Genomic DNA, 17,320 nt, shown 5'->3' with positions numbered 1-17,320 from the left:
TTTGAGACCTGCTACTTGATATGAAGATAGATATATTGGTTTGAAACAGTACTCGCAGTTTTTAAATGATATATGTACACCACCAGGTCCTAGAGGTTAGTTGACTCTATGTAATAACCTTTGAGACCTGCTACTTGATATGAAGATAGATATATTGGTTTGAAACAGTACTTGCAGTTTTTAAATGATATATGTACACCACCAGGTCCTAGAGGTTAGTAGACTCTATGTAATAACCTTTGAGACCTGCTACTTGATATGTAGATAGATATATTGGTTTGAAACAGTACTCGCAGTTTTTAAATGATATATGTACACCACCAGGTCCTAGAGGTTAGTTGACTCTATGTAATAACCTTTGAGACCTGCTACTTGATATGAAGATAGATATATTGGTTTGAAACAGTACTCGCAGTTTTTAAATGATATATGTACACCACCAGGTCCTGGAGGTTAGTTGACTCTATGTAATAACCTTTGAAACCTGCTACTTGATATGTAGATAGATATATTGGTTTGACACAGTACTTGCAGTTTTTAAATGATATATGTACACAAGCAGGTCCTGGAGGTTAGTTGACTCTATGTAATAACCTTTGAGACCTGCTACTTGATATGTAGATAGATATATTGGTTTGAAACAGTACTTGCAGTTTTTAAATGATATATGTACACCACCAGGTCCTAGAGGTTAGTTGACTCTATGTAATAACCTTTGAGACCTGCTACTTGATATGTAGATAGATATATTGGTTTGACACAGTACTTGCAGTTTTTAAATGATATATGTACACCACCAGGTCCTGGAGGTTAGTTGACTCTATGTAATAACTTGTGAGGCCTGCTAAGAGATAAAGATAGATTATAGATATAATAGCGATTTGAAACGGTACTTGCAGTTTTTTAAATGATATATGTACACCACCAGGTCCTGGAGGTTAGTTGACTCTATGTAATAACCTTTGAAACCTGCTACTTGATATGTAGATAGATATATTGGTTTGACACAGTACTTGCAGTTTTTAAATGATATATGTACACCACCAGGTCCTGGAGGTTAGTTGACTCTATGTAATAACCTTTGAGACCTGCTACTTGATATGAAGATAGATATATTGGTTTGAAACAGTACTTGCAGTTTTTAAATGATATATGTACACCACCAGGTCCTAGAGGTTAGTTGACTCTATGTAATAACCTTTGAGACCTGCTACTTGATATGTAGATAGATATATTGGTTTGAAACAGTACTCGCAGTTTTTAAATGATATATGTACACCACCAGGTCCTAGAGGTTAGTTGACTCTATGTAATAACCTTTGAGACCTGCTACTTGATATGTAGATAGATATATTGGTTTGAAACAGTACTTGCAGTTTTTAAATGATATATGTACACCACCAGGTCCTGGAGGTTAGTTGACTCTATGTAATAACCTTTGAGACCTGCTACTTGATATGAAGATAGATATATTGGTTTGAAACAGTACTTGCAGTTTTTAAATGATATATGTACACCACCAGGTCTTGGAGGTTAGTTGACTCTATGTAATAACCTTTGAGACCTGCTACTTGAAATGAAGATAAATACAACAGTAGGCCTTCTTGCAGCTTTCTTATATACATGTGTTAACTTAAAATGTCGAGAATAAACCGTGATATATTTGGATATTTGTGTATTTGTCTCCTATTTTCCCACTTTTACTTTTTAAAGGTTTTTAGAATCTCTCATCATTTTCAATACAATCAGACTATCGTTCTGTGTAAGTTGGCCTGGCCTATTTGAATAAAACTTACAAGAACAAATCTCTCGTTTGCCAAAATGAACATATTATCACAATCAAGGATGCCTTTGAAAACGAGAAAGCAGGTCGATAAAATTAAAGAGGCGTTTTCTTCCACAATTTCAGCCCCACCGTACTCCGGTATACCGCGATTGACCAACCTGGGCCCGTACCCTGGCCGGCCGGGTCCGCACGCACCCGGCCGCGCCGGCCCAGTCGAGATACCAGCATATGCGACCGACATCGCGAGCGGGACTTGGCCTGTGAGGTCATTCTCGCTCGGGATCCTTACCGATGAACCGAGCCGCTACGCAAAATTCACTTCAAACGTTTAGATCTATCGTCATTTCAAATAACAGGTCTCACAAGTTATTACATAGAGTTAACTAACCTCCAAGACCTGATTATTTTACAAATATCATTTAAAAACTGCAAGTACCGTTTCAATTTTTCAAACCGCTATAATATCTATCTTTATCTCGAGTAGCAGGTCTCACAAGTTATTACATAGAGTCAACTAACCTCCAAGACCTGGTTGTGTACATATATCATTTAAAAAACTGCAAGTACCGTTTCAAATCGCTATTATATCTATAATCTATCTTTATCTCTTAGCAGGCCTCACAAGTTATTACATAGAGTCAACTAACCTCCAAGACCTGGTTGTGTACATATCATTTTAAAAACTGCAAGTACCGTTTCAAACCGCTATTATATCTATAATCTATCTTTATCTCTTAGCAGGCCTCACAAGTTATTACATAGAGTCAACTAACCTCCAAGACCTGGTTATTTACAAATATCATTTAAAAACAACAAGTACCGTTTCAAACCGCTATTATATCTATCTCTATCTCGAGTAGCAGGTCTCACAAGTTATTACATAGAGTCAACTAACTTCCGAGACCTGGGCAAAATAACGTAATTCGGGAACCGAGAGCGCCGAGCACAGTTGCACCCGAAACCGAGTTCCGAGGGCACTCGAAATGGTCCGACCCGCTGTAGGGGTTAGTATTTAGTGGCTTCCATCAACGCACCGGGATAAATTTACGACTTAAAGTTCAACCTAAAGGTTACAACGGTACAACTCTGAATCTCTTTCAAACTTTTCCTTTTACTCTCCTTTTTTTTCTTTTCTTTTTTTTTTTTACATATTTAGCAGTTGCAGTCGTTGCAGTATGTGTACCATATACAGACTTATATTAGTAAATGTCAATGTTAGTGTTAGTGTACAAATGAGGCATTCGCTAATTGGTACAGTTCGATACAATTCAAATTTATTTCTCACACATCTGTATCAGTTCGAACAAAAGTATAGCCAGGCAACCAGGGGTGATGTGGGTGTACAACCTCCCATATCCCCCACACATCTCGACACTAAACATTAGCATAACCTTGCGTGTAGAAACATATTGTATAGCCAAAGTATACTTCTCAATGGACCATTTTAAAGAATAAAATTCGTCGCTAAGAAAATTGCATTGGTATCGAACAGAGAGCCTTTCCCCAAAATCAATCCCAAAATTTGCTTGATACACACATATAGCTATTACGGACTCGATGTTTGTAGTAATAAATCAACAACCAGCAAATTCGTTAAGCATAGCCGACTCTGTTTGTCTTACAAACGTGGTAAAATCTCACTATTTTAAGCACGATTTAAATTATAACATTTCATAGGTTCTCATTCATCATCTGTGCTGCTTACGACGCCGAGAGGAAGAATTGTGACGGGAGGTTAAAGGTCAAAATGAATTTATGGTCCGCAGTGAACGCTTTGACTGATCTTAATAAGCAGGTAATAGCACTACTTAATATTGCTGTCTGCAAATTGCTGTCAATTAGGGTAAACTGAAAACAGCTATATTTTCATATTTATTACTGTGCCCGCAGGAAAAATATAGACATATGGAGAGAGTAAATCACTTATTATTCATTTTGACTTTACTGCATGTCTGCCTAACTCTTCCTCCTAGTGCGTTCTATCTACAAGGTCACTCCTCACACCATAGGAAGACTTTTAGGCAAGAGACACTAACGACTAGTGTGGGATATATGTAGGAATAGGCGTAGGGGCCCAATTTGATTGGGGGGGGGGGGAGGAGGAGGCTGTAACGACTTGCCCGAAAATATAACCAAAAATTTTCGCGCGTTCCACGCGCATTCAACATATTAATGTATATATCATACAGGCATGCATCGGTTATAACATCACATGCCAATTACATACAATCATTTGCCGTGTTATTACCCTTCCACATTGGTTAGAATTTTGGGGGATATCGTTGCAATCATTTTTTTTTTAAACCATTGATTTCCTTTAGCTACATCATTGCAATTTATTAAATTTAGGTGCCCGAAAAATTCTCAGTATATTGCCCGAATTTTCACAGAAATATTCGCCTCCTACGCCTATGTAGGTTGGAAGTGTAAAAGCCTATAGAATTTGACTAGTCTACTACCAGAGGGGATACCTCTTTGATCCCTTCAAATTCATAACTGTCACTTCAAATATTTGGTTGGATCTTCTTAAAAAAACTTCCTCCAAGAAAATATTGTGACATACTTTAGTAACGATGAGCATTTTAACCTAACAAATGTACTTTATAGTGGTGTATATAGTTTGACATGAAACTTGAACTTCAGACCGTACCTGATAGTTGCTAAGCAACTGAGTAATTTTTTCCCGCCCTTACCATGACTAAACTGCATTTTAATTTAACGCTGCATTTTTTGCGTAAGTTGTAACTTTGTGTCACCCTTTAGGTCTTTACCAAGCCAAGTATAGTCCTAATCAATTACATATTAATGTATCCAAAAGAGAGATGTGGTTATAAATACAATCATTGGCATTTTCTATAGTTGGCGTTTTCCGTTTACTTAATTCTTTACTACAAAAAACATGTTTCTCATTAATTTATTGTATTGTTAAGTCATTTTCATTCGCAAACCTTTGAGAGCTATAGGCTATGCCTAAACCAAAATTTATCGTTGCTCCATGGGCAGATGTGGCGATTTGAAAAAGAAAAAAAACGTAACGTGTTTCGTCTTCCTCAGATAAAATTAGCCACGCCCTACTAAAGTAACCCTAGCAACCCCGGTATGTATTAGACTGTCTAGTCCTTTAGAGAGTATCAAGATTGACGGTCTCAACAACAGTGCCAGCAGACACCGTCCTAACATCAGAGGCAGCAGACACCGCCCCGTATTCATTTGTGGCTACACATCTGTAAGTCCCAATGTCGTTCTTTCGGGCCCCATAGATCTTTAACCAGCCGGTCGTTGTATAAATGCTGATCCCAGGCCTACTGTGGATGGCCTTCCTTCTATTAGGGCCCCGGTATTCCATCAAATTATGGTTCTTGGTCCACGTAATTGTAGCTGGTGGATTAGAATTGACCTCACATGAAAGAAGGATTACAGAACCCTCTGTGACCGAGACATTTTGTGGCGGTGTGGCGATAATCGGCTCTGTAATGGTAAAGTAAAAAAATTGTGACTTGATTTGATGGGAGATATACTCAAATATAGGAAGGCGCCGAAATTATTTACACCGGCCAAATAATAAGAGACGGTATCCGGTGCCCGTTCCGACCGGATCTACAAAAAATCCGGCCGAATTTGTTTTGTCGATATCTTCCCCCGCTTTATCTCTTAAGAAGATGTTAGAAGTAACTAAAAGTACTGGTTATGAGTATCTTTTTACAACCCAGTGCCACGCTTGTACACGAATGAACGCCACCACCCCCCCCCCCCTCACCCTTCCCTATACTCGTACGAATATTCGTTGGCATTTCGGCCGTTCGATGCTTTGTAACAGATCCTATGTACCTCGAAATTTCTGAATAACAAATCTTCCAACCTCTCAATAGGAGCGCCGTGTAATTAGGCCTATATATTTGATATCGCAATTGACTATAAGTTAACAGAATATTTGATGGCCTTCTAAAGTTATTTTTCATCTATCTGGGACATTAAAAACCAATTTGAACCTTTAGAATATCGACAAGGTCAGCTTTGTGATGAGAACTTTAGGAAACATGCTGGGCAGAAAATGCAGTCGCTTGACAGCCAAGTTCAGTCGATGTTTACCAAAGAATGTGACCACTTTATCGGTTGATTAGTAGGCCAAAGGGATTTAGGTAACTTACTGCTGAAGGATGGAAGAAACTTCAGAATACGAGGGTCTACAGATTGAACATTCGTGTCGTTAGAAGTATATATTAGAACAAAAATGTAGCCTAACGAGTTTTATTATAACAACCTAGCTTTATATTCTTACTGTGAAACATAAAGTTTCAATGATTTAAACTAAACGGTCATATGTATTTATTACAATCGTGATTGCTATAATAGTTGATTCCGGAAGTACCCTTTTTCATAAAGGCAAAATATATTTCTTTCGATCACTAATTTAATCTAGCAAATATATCAATAAAAAGTCAAATCAGATCATGTTTTCATGAACAAATTGAAAATCTTTCTACTCGTAGGTAAATTTAACTAAACATTCGAGACATACTGCCATATCAGTTTTATACTCTATATATTTACTATATTTATTCACATGACTACCAAGCATACATACTATACTTTCAACATTTAAACCTAACTACAAAAATTCTGGCCATTTTATTTCCATCACGATGGTCACGCCCATCCAGTTGTAAAAGTTTATCCATCTAAACGCCATGTACCCTTACATGGGTGGCTATTAACTCCCCGGAGAGACACCCCTGGGGAAAACTGTGGGTCGAGGTCAACATATATGCCTTCGTCAGTCATTTTATTTTATTTATATTATTATTTTATTCTTTTTTTTGGAAGAATTTCAATACCATAGCGTCTCCTCTCTCGGGTTACAAAATGTCACCCTGTAGACCGAGGGTAACCGTCTTGTTGAGAAGTCATTCTCCCATTATAACGTGACTAAAATCATAGTGCTCTATAAATCCGATCTATGTTATGGATATGACTTTAGGGGGATAGCCAAGTTTAAGTTATAAACACAACCGTCACATATTTATAAACAATCGAATAACTTCTCATGATATTAATATTGATGATAGAATTTACTGGAGGACCCGCGAATAAGGATGATGTACTGTCTTTGTTTATTTATTCTACTTGTTTTGTATTTATTGATTTCTTTGTTTTGATTTTAAATTGAATTGAAATTCCAAACTTAATCAATTGAACTATGTTTGTTCTAAAACCCCTTTGCCGAAGGCTTACCCGACAGCTGCTTTCAATAATTCTTCAAGGCAGTTGTATATATATAGTGGCCACACTTTGGCAGAAAATGCAGAAAATTTGACGCAAACATTCCATGTTTTTTTGTGAAAACCTGTTCTTAATATTTCAGTTTCTTAACTTGGTCCATAGGAAGAGTTGTGGCCTTATTACCCAAAAAAAAGGCGTTTTCCCAAGAGGGTGGTGATGATGAGAAGGGGGTGGGGGGGAGTTAATGCTTACCCAAAATATCTGAATTGCAGATAAAGTGCATATAAAAAACGAGTAGCACGAACAGTTTGGTATGGCCACCATCACCACCGTCACCACGACCAACATCACAATCACCATCATCACCATCGCCACCACTGTCAACCAGCACCACCACCATCATGACTATCACAACCATCACAACCATGATTACCGCAATCACCATCAACACCACCACAATCATCATAACCACCACTAACATCAAAGTCACTACGCTATCACAACTATACCATTATCATCTTTGTCTGAAAATAAAAATAACACATTTTCCCCATAAAAAGCAACAACATGCAATAAAGATATTTTTGACTCTTAATAAGATCAAGATAAACAAAAATAATATTCAAAAAAAAAGTAAGCTGTCGTTCAGTTTGTCAGATTTTGTGACTATAAATCATTCACTGCCCTGTACGAATTTCAGAATTTAATAAGACAGAAAGTATCGGAGAGGGAACATTTTAGATTACCGAATGCTTGTCGTAGCCTCGTTATGGCCTAAGATAACCAACATGCAGAGCTGCTTTAATGCCAAAAGGTTAAACAAAATCCAAGTCAGTGTATTAAAGTACTTCCAATAAGTTAACCTTCCTTTTTTTATGACGTACACAATCAACTTAGCTCAAATATAGCCTATTTTCATATTCTTCATATAAATCTGATTTTGTTTTGATTGGCTGTATTCGTTACGATAACTAACAAAAATTTGTTTGGTATCAAAGTTGGTAAACAAGCAAGGAAAACAAAACCCGCAAAATTAATCCCAATAAAATTAATTTACCAATGACTAACGACTTAGCAATCTAAAGCGAAACACGATGAGGAAGTCGATACGCACAAAGAGACATACATACAGATATACACAAAATATCCAACTCACCTCCAAGGCACATGGACCGTTGTTTCATGGCTACTGGTGCCCCGTTCTTTACGGCTTCTTCTCTCAGATTGCATGGATTCTCATACGTCTTTCCATCGGATCCACATACAATGTCCTCGTCCTGACACGTACAGACAAATACAGGCAGAGAATTAACTGGGCCGAGGTCCTCCCTTAAACGACACTGCAATCCCCAGCCGCAACGCCCAAACTTGTATTCTTGTGGGTCCCACATGGGTTTCGGGGGTGGTTTCTCCCACGGAAGATAGTAAGCGAAGTATTCTGGATACATGGTAGGATCTGGGTCGCAGTATTTCCATTCCTCGTTCCCACATACGTAACAACAACCGCACAAGTCCCCAGGGGCGGTGACTAGCCCATGGGCGCAGTTAGCGGGGACCTGTGGGCACACTTTGCTTACGCAATCACAATCCTCCTGTAGATCCCAAGATGACTCGTAACTTGAGCTGTATGATAGATCTTCCAGATCTTCCAGGATTCCAGTCGCCAGCGAAAACAAAACAGTTAACCAAGTTAGAAAAGCAAGTTTAAACCACATGATGACGAAGGACGACCATCAAACGGGTCCTCGAAATTTCAGCTCGGTATATCCCTTTTACAATCTGTACAACAAGTTTCGCAAACAACAATTCCACGGTTGTTGTCCCAGACCCCTTCTGCTGGAAAATTTTAAAATGTTGAGGTCGTCTTGTTATCTTCACATCGCTACAAATTCGAACAAATTAGCGAAACCACAACAGTACGAGTAACTTCTTGGGAGAACTGCATTGTTCAAGTCAAAACAGTATAAGGTTGAAGTTAGCGGTCTTCTTCGATCATTTACAGCTATTCCAAATGTCAACGCGGTAGGGCGCTTCTGGAAAGTGACACAAAGGCTGTCACTATGGCAACATAATTTCTCACTTAGCTATTTTTGAGACAGGAAATGTCCGTCTGCGTGCATGCATGTCGTCTGCCTGTACTTAGTTTCGTTTCGTGAAGACTGGAGCGGTACAAAAACATAACGTCATTTGCCGATAAATTAAATTCCACTCCTAAAACGCTATCGGCGAAGACTTCGGAATAAACTTGGCAGTTTGTTTAGTATATGTTACATACTATCGTTAACTTTGACATTCGTGGAAGACAGGAAGTTTTTGGCGAGGGTCAATAGCATATCGTAATAAATTGCAAGTTTATTGTCATACGTAAAACATCGACAAAGGAAACACCATGCGTTAGCGAAACCTTACGAAAGGTCTACCTGACGATAGTTTCTTTGAATTCAAAAAGTGGTTTTTGCATCCGTTTAAGTAAACATTAGGGAATTAGTTTTCTCTCGAGTCTTGATCTCTTTCATTTGAGTCACGGTTTTCACCCTGTAACCTAGCTGCGTAACATTAAAGAGAGTGCATGCACGCATTCACATGACGATCAGCTAACCACTCGTCTATGGCAAGCCATGTGGGACAAACACCGCACAATATATCCGCGTGTTAATTTGAATACATCCGCGTATTAATTCGATATAATTTGCCTATTAAGGCGTAAATATAGCCTAGTATTGATTCGAATATAAACACGTATTAATTCGAATACACATGAGGATTAAGTCGAATACATATGAGGATTAATTGGAATATATATACACGCATTAATTCCTACACGTATTAATTCGAATATATACACGTATTAATTCGAAAGTGTCGCGATGTGCGAACGTTATGTTCCTTTCATTTATGTGATGTCGACACAAACAAGAGCTGAGCTGCCTGCTTGAGAAATAGCACCCACAATGCGCGAATATACGGCATTAACATTAGACACACCTTTCAGTATATAGGCTATATGTCATTATCTTTAAAACAAAGATACTTGCAAGGCAAGCTGACTTCCTGCCAATTATCTGATCTAGGTGAAGCAGTTATTGATGTCTAGACCAAGTTGTTAGCATATCATCCGAGCGAGCTTCCCTAATTACCGGCAAACGACAGTCACTTTTCGAAAAGGACTTCTTTTTAAAATAATAAACTTATACTTAATTTATCATATTAATATTCCCATGGAAAAAGGGTTGCTGTTTGAGATTGTATATACCCTCTCTTGAAATATAGAACAAAATTATGAAGTCGAGAATAGTTTTAAGAATATTATAAGTATCACTCTTCTCGAAGTGGATCGTGACCAATACAACGCATCTTATTGTCGAAGGAGATTTGTCGAAACGGAATATAATCATATTCATATACGTTGGTAATTGACCTTAGGTTATGAAAATAAAGCATGCGATCTTACTTGTATTGATAAACGCATTTCAATCTAACTGGTTACATTTGGCATTTTGCAATTCAATCTAATATATTATATTTCATTCTTGTCGGTTGTATTTATTTCTAATCGATTGAGTTTCCATCTGAATCATCGTATTTTAGTTTATTCCCGATATGTTCAATCTAAATCGACTGCATTACATTCTAACAGCAAATGTACTGGATTGCATTATAATTCAATGAATTGCAGTGATATCTTATCGGTTGTATTTCAATCTAATCGGTTGTATTTCAATCTAATCGGTTGTAAACCAATCTTATTGATTGTTTGTCAGTTTATTCGATGATGTGATTCACTTTTGAAACTGATCAAATTTATCTCAATCTAATCGATTGAAATCAAAGGAATTTAATCAGTTAAGTAGATTGAAAAATTCAATTAAAACTGTTAGATATACAAGAGTATGACGTATTTACAGAACATACTTTCCTTATAAATTAGTATACCATTATTACCCAACAGAATTTGAAATGTTACTTTATAATTCAATTTAAGACTGAACTTTGCAATCTATAATCTTTGAGAGAAGTATAATCCCAGCGAAAGCATAAATAGAGCCATATATTTCAACTATTGACAGGTAATCTGGTCAACAAAAAAATACGTAATATATATCTTTTTTCCCAAGGGACTACTTTTGATGGTTAATACAAATATGAGTGAATATATAAGTGTGGACTATGAATTTTGTTGAGAATAGATTCTGTATAAATCATACCCATATTCGGCTATGGTATGTTAGTGTGTATATCATTCACACCATGGTGAAAGTATAGTTGTCCTTTGAAAGCATATATACGGAACCTCCGCAGTGCACGCATGATTGGACAATGCGTCAATGCGTGTATATTCAAACTATAAGTTTGAACAGATTTACCGGTAAAACAAAACTATTAGAACTTACAGGTTATATTTAAACTTTGTTTATTTTGTCTACCTGCCCATCAATCTTGATATCAGGCACACTCATATCCTATTCTTGATTCATATCACACATTTACATCTTTAATGTGGCGCAAGGACTTCCTTTTAATATGTGAATGTCGGTGCACCTGTACACCAAACATTACTGCCAACATATATGGCAAATCTGAAAACATGAAAACAATGGTTTATTGATTGCTGCTCCAAGTTTTGCTAGCAAATATATACAGCTATACTCCACAAGTATTTAACTACTGGTTGAGATGATATTTGTCTAGTTTAGCACTCTTATAGTGCCTGATGGGAACACTGAAAGTAAAGGGTGGGGAGTGGGTGTTGATGTCTGGGTAAATCTTCGTTGTTTGATCGATACAAAAATTCAATCACCATGGAATTGATTGGTTGGACTAGATATGTTGTATGATCAATAATGAATATTATATCATTTTGAACAGTTTCAATTAGCTGCAGTTTACACCTTGTTTTCTATATCTGCTATATGAAAGATGTTAACAAGTTAATTATCATATATATACTGTACGTATATGTGGTGAATCAAAGCATACCAATTTGCTTTCGATGGAGTGTTGATACTCCTTGGGATTGATCAATCTGGGTACGAAACGCTATTGTTATCATTTCATTCTATCAACGGTTAGTGTACTTCCGAGATGACCAATATTTTGGAGCTGATAGTCATCACTTAAAGTAGCTGTTTGTGTATGGACATTCCTGTACCCGTTAATTACCTATATATATATATACCTAGGTTACCCCTGTACCTTTTATTTTATTTTAACCATACAGAGTTGTCTTTTCCGCCATTGGGTAGAAGCATAACACTCTGTATAGACTTGGGCGATAGATGGCGCTATACACATAAGAAGATCAGAGCCGATTATAAACTTTCCACGCGTCTGGATCAGAGCTGTTAAAATGTACGGCTTCTTATAACACGTCGCCGTTTTATCAACAGTAGAAACATGATACGCAGGACAAGGAAAATTACGGCATGCTTATCCATAACTTAAGTATATTTTTGCATATATCTGTCAATTTAAGACGTGGCAAAATGATCTCACACCATCCATATGTATAAGGGTTTACTGAACTAGTCGTTAGTCAGTCGATCTTACAGATGAGGTGGGGAAATACTCTCTGTCTTTTTCTTTTTTCCTTTTTTTTGACATAACTTAGGTGAAATATGTCTAGCATTGATAAATTCTGCGTTTTTTCGTGGGATTGCTCGCAGAAGAATTCACTGTTGTCCGCTTCCAATTGCGAAGACCCACTTGGAGTTGTGTCCGCCCGACGGAAGGAGAACAACTCTCTGATCTATAACGGGTATACTTCCAAGTTGTCGATTTACCCTACGACTCTTGATCAAATATTTGTGTGCATTAAAAGCTCTGAGTCTACAAGAACATCTGTCTTTATTGCAAGCTAAAGCATTTCAAGAGTGTAAGTTATTTGCCACTGTCGTAGGAATTAGTAATCAAACAACCAACATTTGTGTAATGATCGTTATATAAACAAGGAACTAAAACAAGGTTTGGTAAAGTAATTTAATTTTACTTGTTCACACATTTTCTGACCCTCTGAAACTGAATGAGCCACTCAACATCAACTAACGAACACAAAGGAATATCGACAGGGAATAGAACTGAAATAATTCAAGCCAGGGATTAAGAGAAGAGACAAGACAATAAAAATCAATGCCTTACTTGCAGCAGATGGCCGACAAATAATACCAAACATTCAAGGTTACCAGGGACGGTGTAAGAGGGTTCAAAGCCTGGGGAAGGGGGTGGGGGACAGACGTCGAGGGACAGTGTGAAATGTGACTTTTATTCAAAGGGTCAACCACAAAGTCACCTTTAAACATTCCGATGGAATGGATCCTCTGTGGGTTCCGTTCAATACAATTCCAGAATTTTTAGTTTTTTTTTTCTTCAACAAACTGGAGTGTGTGAAATTACTCTGGCGGGGCAGTCAAATTATTGAGCAAGGGTGACCACTTATTTGACTTTCTAGCATATATAATAATAATAATCAGCAGTTATTTTTACGACGCTTAAGCGACCACAAATGTGGGAGAAACCCGCAAGGGCTTATGGATTACAACTTACACGTCGGGTGGCTTCCAGTTCAACAATTTAACTCAAATTTGGAATCTTTTCAATTTAGAAAGTCATTTCAGATGGGAAAACCGTAGATTGCTCTTGGATGAAAAACCCACCTTACTATGACCCGGCCGGGAATCGAACCCCGAACCTCCCGATTGCTAAGTCTCATTGCTTCAAATGCCACCGCCTTGATCCACTCGGCCACAGAACCGGTAAATGGGCGCAGTACTGACCATAAGAGATGCGAATCCAGGTCCTGAGCTCGCTGAAGCTGACCAGGCTGTAGGGGATCTAAGTGTCCTACCCCCCCCCCCCAAATATATAGTAAAATGTTTTTGCATGAAACGGGGCATTCTGATGCAGGTAGCGACATGTCGGCTATAAATAACAGTAGGCTTTAATTTGGTCTACACCCAAGTTTGTGCTAAATAACTGCATATATTTTTTGTGGTGGTTGAAATATGGGTACCCCCACCCCTCCCCACCCCGCTTGAATTATCTTACTTCGTTGCACATTGGGTAGAAATATCGACACTTTGACAAGAGTTGTGATTCATAAATGAATTTGAATCCGTCATCACCATTTCCGTCGCTCAGACACATTTTATAGTTATATTAATCACGATCAAGGGCAAATTGGGTCAAAGGTCAAAGAAATTTCTCGTCATTCATTACACAATTCTAGTAAAGTTACATAATTAGAATTTCGGGCACCGATCTTCATAAAATATACATGATTGGTGTCTCTCTTGCAATATTTTCCACCGTTCTCTTCCCGGCATGCCATGCACTTTTAATGTTTCAGCGGATGGTAATCAGCTAACATTCTATGACTGTTTGCGGAAGAAAAAGGAAGGATTTGACTGTGTTCGTGATTTGAAGCGTACAGTTTGTCCTGTATGGCTTAACCTATAATCGATATGTAGTGACGTATTGTACTCCAGTTATCGATCACTGTAACAAAGGTAAAAGTACATGTGTTGTGAATGATAACCGGATTACTAAGAAACGTCAATTCGGTTCGTCCAGATTATGGAATCTTGAACGAGAGCTTTCGTGGATTAACAGCATCAGCCATGTAAGGATTGTCACACCGTATATTCCCGGCTCAAATGACCACGGTAACCATTTAACCTCCCCACCTGACTGGCGAGAGTATGGTATGCCTCAATATTGACCAGGGAGCTGCTACTCTAACCAGCTCCCTGATTTGACCACTCTTTGAAATACTGATGGAGGTGCATGGAGCTATACTGCCCCATCCTCGCCCGTGACTCCATCATTATGCAAAAGGTTTAAAATACCACTCTTAATCAAATATATGTTTTTTAATCCAGAGACTTAATACGTTATTTCTGAAAACGCGTAATGCTTTTCGAGAGATCGAGGCTGAGTCTCAGCCCCTTCGGGCCCCTCCGCCCGCCGGTTCCATCACCCTCCCATCAGTCCCTCAAACACAAGTCTTCCCGAGTCACGTGGTTGCCGTTGTAATTGATAATTGATCTCAAATATTACATCAATATGCATGAGAATCAAATACTCCGAAAATGATTTCAAAATGAGCTCATCCTACCCTTACAAATAGAACAACTTGAGGAGATTCAAACCGGTTGCTACGGTACCGAGCTACAAACATGATCAAAACCAGGTGTTTTGTTATCAGTGATCAATGCATGCATGGAAAACATTTACAGCTTGCATTGCAGCGATCGGGTATTCCTTCCTTCTTGCCGATATTTTCTTATACCGCTGTTTCGGTAGTCAAGTTTATTTAAGGTGACTTATCCGCAATAGCGTAGTCAGCCTGGGGGCCCGGGACTGAGGTTCCCTACCTGACCCCCCCCCCTTCCCCAACCCACCCACCATAATATCAACAACAAAAACATCGGCGACGAAGCGGTTACGGCAGGGAAAATTGGAAAAAAATAAAATATTCAAGATGTATATGATAATGGATAGGCTACTTCTTTTTATGGCAAGTTGTGATCTACTGCTCAGCAAGTTTTCCTGATTAACCATAATAAGCATATAACGATATTCTTTTCTGTTAACTTTGATGCAATGATCGTCACTTTCATACTTTAATATAAAGCACATCATCTCCATTTGTGTCAATATAGAGATATTAGACACCTGTGTATAGGGACTACCCAACATGTACTGTTTGATAGGTACTTTGATGTTATTAATAAATAGAGGGCAGAATTCGAAGCCCTGCACTCGGGGAGCATGGAGCCATGCGCCTTCTCCTCTCCATTTACCCAACCTTTCTTCCAAAACGGTTTACATCTTATAACGTACGTATACATATACTAATGAAGTTAAAATTATAGCACCATTTTGCATTTAAACTCCCCTATAGAAACAAAACTTTCTCAAAGGGGAAAAGACAACTCTCAATTTAATTAGACCACTCCCCAAAAGAGGTTTCAACCAAACCCCCCCCCCCCCCCCACGCCCGAAGCTCAAATTCGAATACGTAACAGAGAGTACACTGGCTACAACCTATATGGTGGCATGGAAAGCCATATCAATAGAATATCTTCCCTTAATCCTAAAATCGAGGGCTGGCCCTCCTCATATCAAGAAGACTAGACTATTATACTCGCCTGTTTGCCGAGCCCTTCTCCTACCAGAAACCTTGGGTTGCTAGGTGAAAGGCTTGAATGTTATAATCAGCACAGTACAGGTTTAATGTTATCATTATTGTTCCCAGTAATATTTATACCATAACATATACTGCAGTATATTACTATACTACCGTGTTATCATACATGTTAAATGTTATAACAAAATATTGAAAAAAAAAATCAGTATCTTTCAACTTTTAAATGTCTAAAGAGAAAACAGTTGAATGATATTTACTTACGCTACTTTTAGCATATGCTGTACTACTTCGGAAGAAGCCATCGATCCTCGCAAATCTCACCGCTCATGTTTTTCTTCTTCCAAATGTTTTATGAGAAAGAAGCATCCCAAGTTTACAAAATCATCGTTAACAGTTGATAAATGCTAAGAGCAGTTGATAAATGCTAATATAGTTCCAGGTACACACAGTCCGAAGTAAAAACCCATATACATGTTCCCAGGATGCGATAACTGGTTTAGGTTATTGGCTTAGGCATCCCAGTCAATTATTGAGCGGTCTTTTGTAAAGTGTAAAACCAACAAAAGAATCAATTCACTATAGATTTAAACAATGTTGACTGAAGCTTCTGTTAAAATATCACCTGGACATCCCTATGACGACACTTAACTTTCACATCAACTTGATCGAGTTAATATTCAACTAATAATTTCATATCTTGTGTTTTCTTTTGCATTTTGCCTTTTTCCTTTTAAAATTGCTATTTGCTTTGTAAAGGTAGTACATAGTCACATCGATTTGTACTACACACCCACGTACTGTAAACAACACGAACAGAATGTATGAATGGTTATGGCTCCCGTAGCGTCGGTCACCGTGGCGACAACAGAGTGCGATCAAAGGTCACGCCTTTGACAAGTTGTGTGGGTCATGAAATATTTCTGTTTCCACACAAAATGTATACAAACACATCGTTTACTAAAGATACCATAATGTTTTCACAATGTCTCTTGTCGTATAATGAAATAATGTTACTCGCAAAATATTTCTGTTTGTTTTTCTGACACATCACACAAAACAGATTGAGAAAGTCCATTCTTCATCAAGAAAATCTGACAAATCCAAACCTTAGTCTAGAGATAATACACTTTCTTGCGCAGCAGCTTAGTTAGCATATCAAAAATATGGAC

At 38.0% G+C, this 17,320-nt stretch overlaps 2 protein-coding genes across 2 annotated transcripts in view; both read right to left on the bottom strand.

The window, feature by feature from the left end:
• Window positions 1-16,895, bottom strand: part of LOC139967843 (uncharacterized) — a 55,617-nt gene extending 38,722 nt beyond the window's left edge. The window contains exon 1 of the mRNA XM_071971972.1: window positions 16,413-16,895. Coding sequence (XP_071828073.1) covers window positions 16,413-16,453 — 41 coding nt within the window. The 5' untranslated portion in view covers window positions 16,454-16,895. The remainder of the gene's footprint in view (window positions 1-16,412) is intronic.
• LOC139967841 (insulin-like growth factor-binding protein-related protein 1) lies at window positions 3,039-9,424 on the bottom strand. Its single transcript, XM_071971969.1, has 2 exons — window positions 8,163-9,424; window positions 3,039-5,254 (listed from the first exon to the last, which is right to left on the bottom strand). The coding sequence occupies exons 1-2, from the start codon at window positions 8,719-8,721 to the stop codon at window positions 4,908-4,910; spliced, it is 906 nt and encodes a 301-aa protein (XP_071828070.1). The 5' UTR covers window positions 8,722-9,424; the 3' UTR covers window positions 3,039-4,907.
• Window positions 16,896-17,320: the final 425 nt, after the last annotated feature.

The sequence above is a fragment of the Apostichopus japonicus genome, chromosome 5 (genome assembly GCF_037975245.1).
Source record: "Apostichopus japonicus isolate 1M-3 chromosome 5, ASM3797524v1, whole genome shotgun sequence".
Taxonomy (NCBI): domain Eukaryota; kingdom Metazoa; phylum Echinodermata; class Holothuroidea; order Aspidochirotida; family Stichopodidae; genus Apostichopus; species Apostichopus japonicus.
The sequence above is the reverse complement of the archived record's forward strand: the minus strand, read 5'-3'. Positions and strand labels throughout refer to the sequence as shown.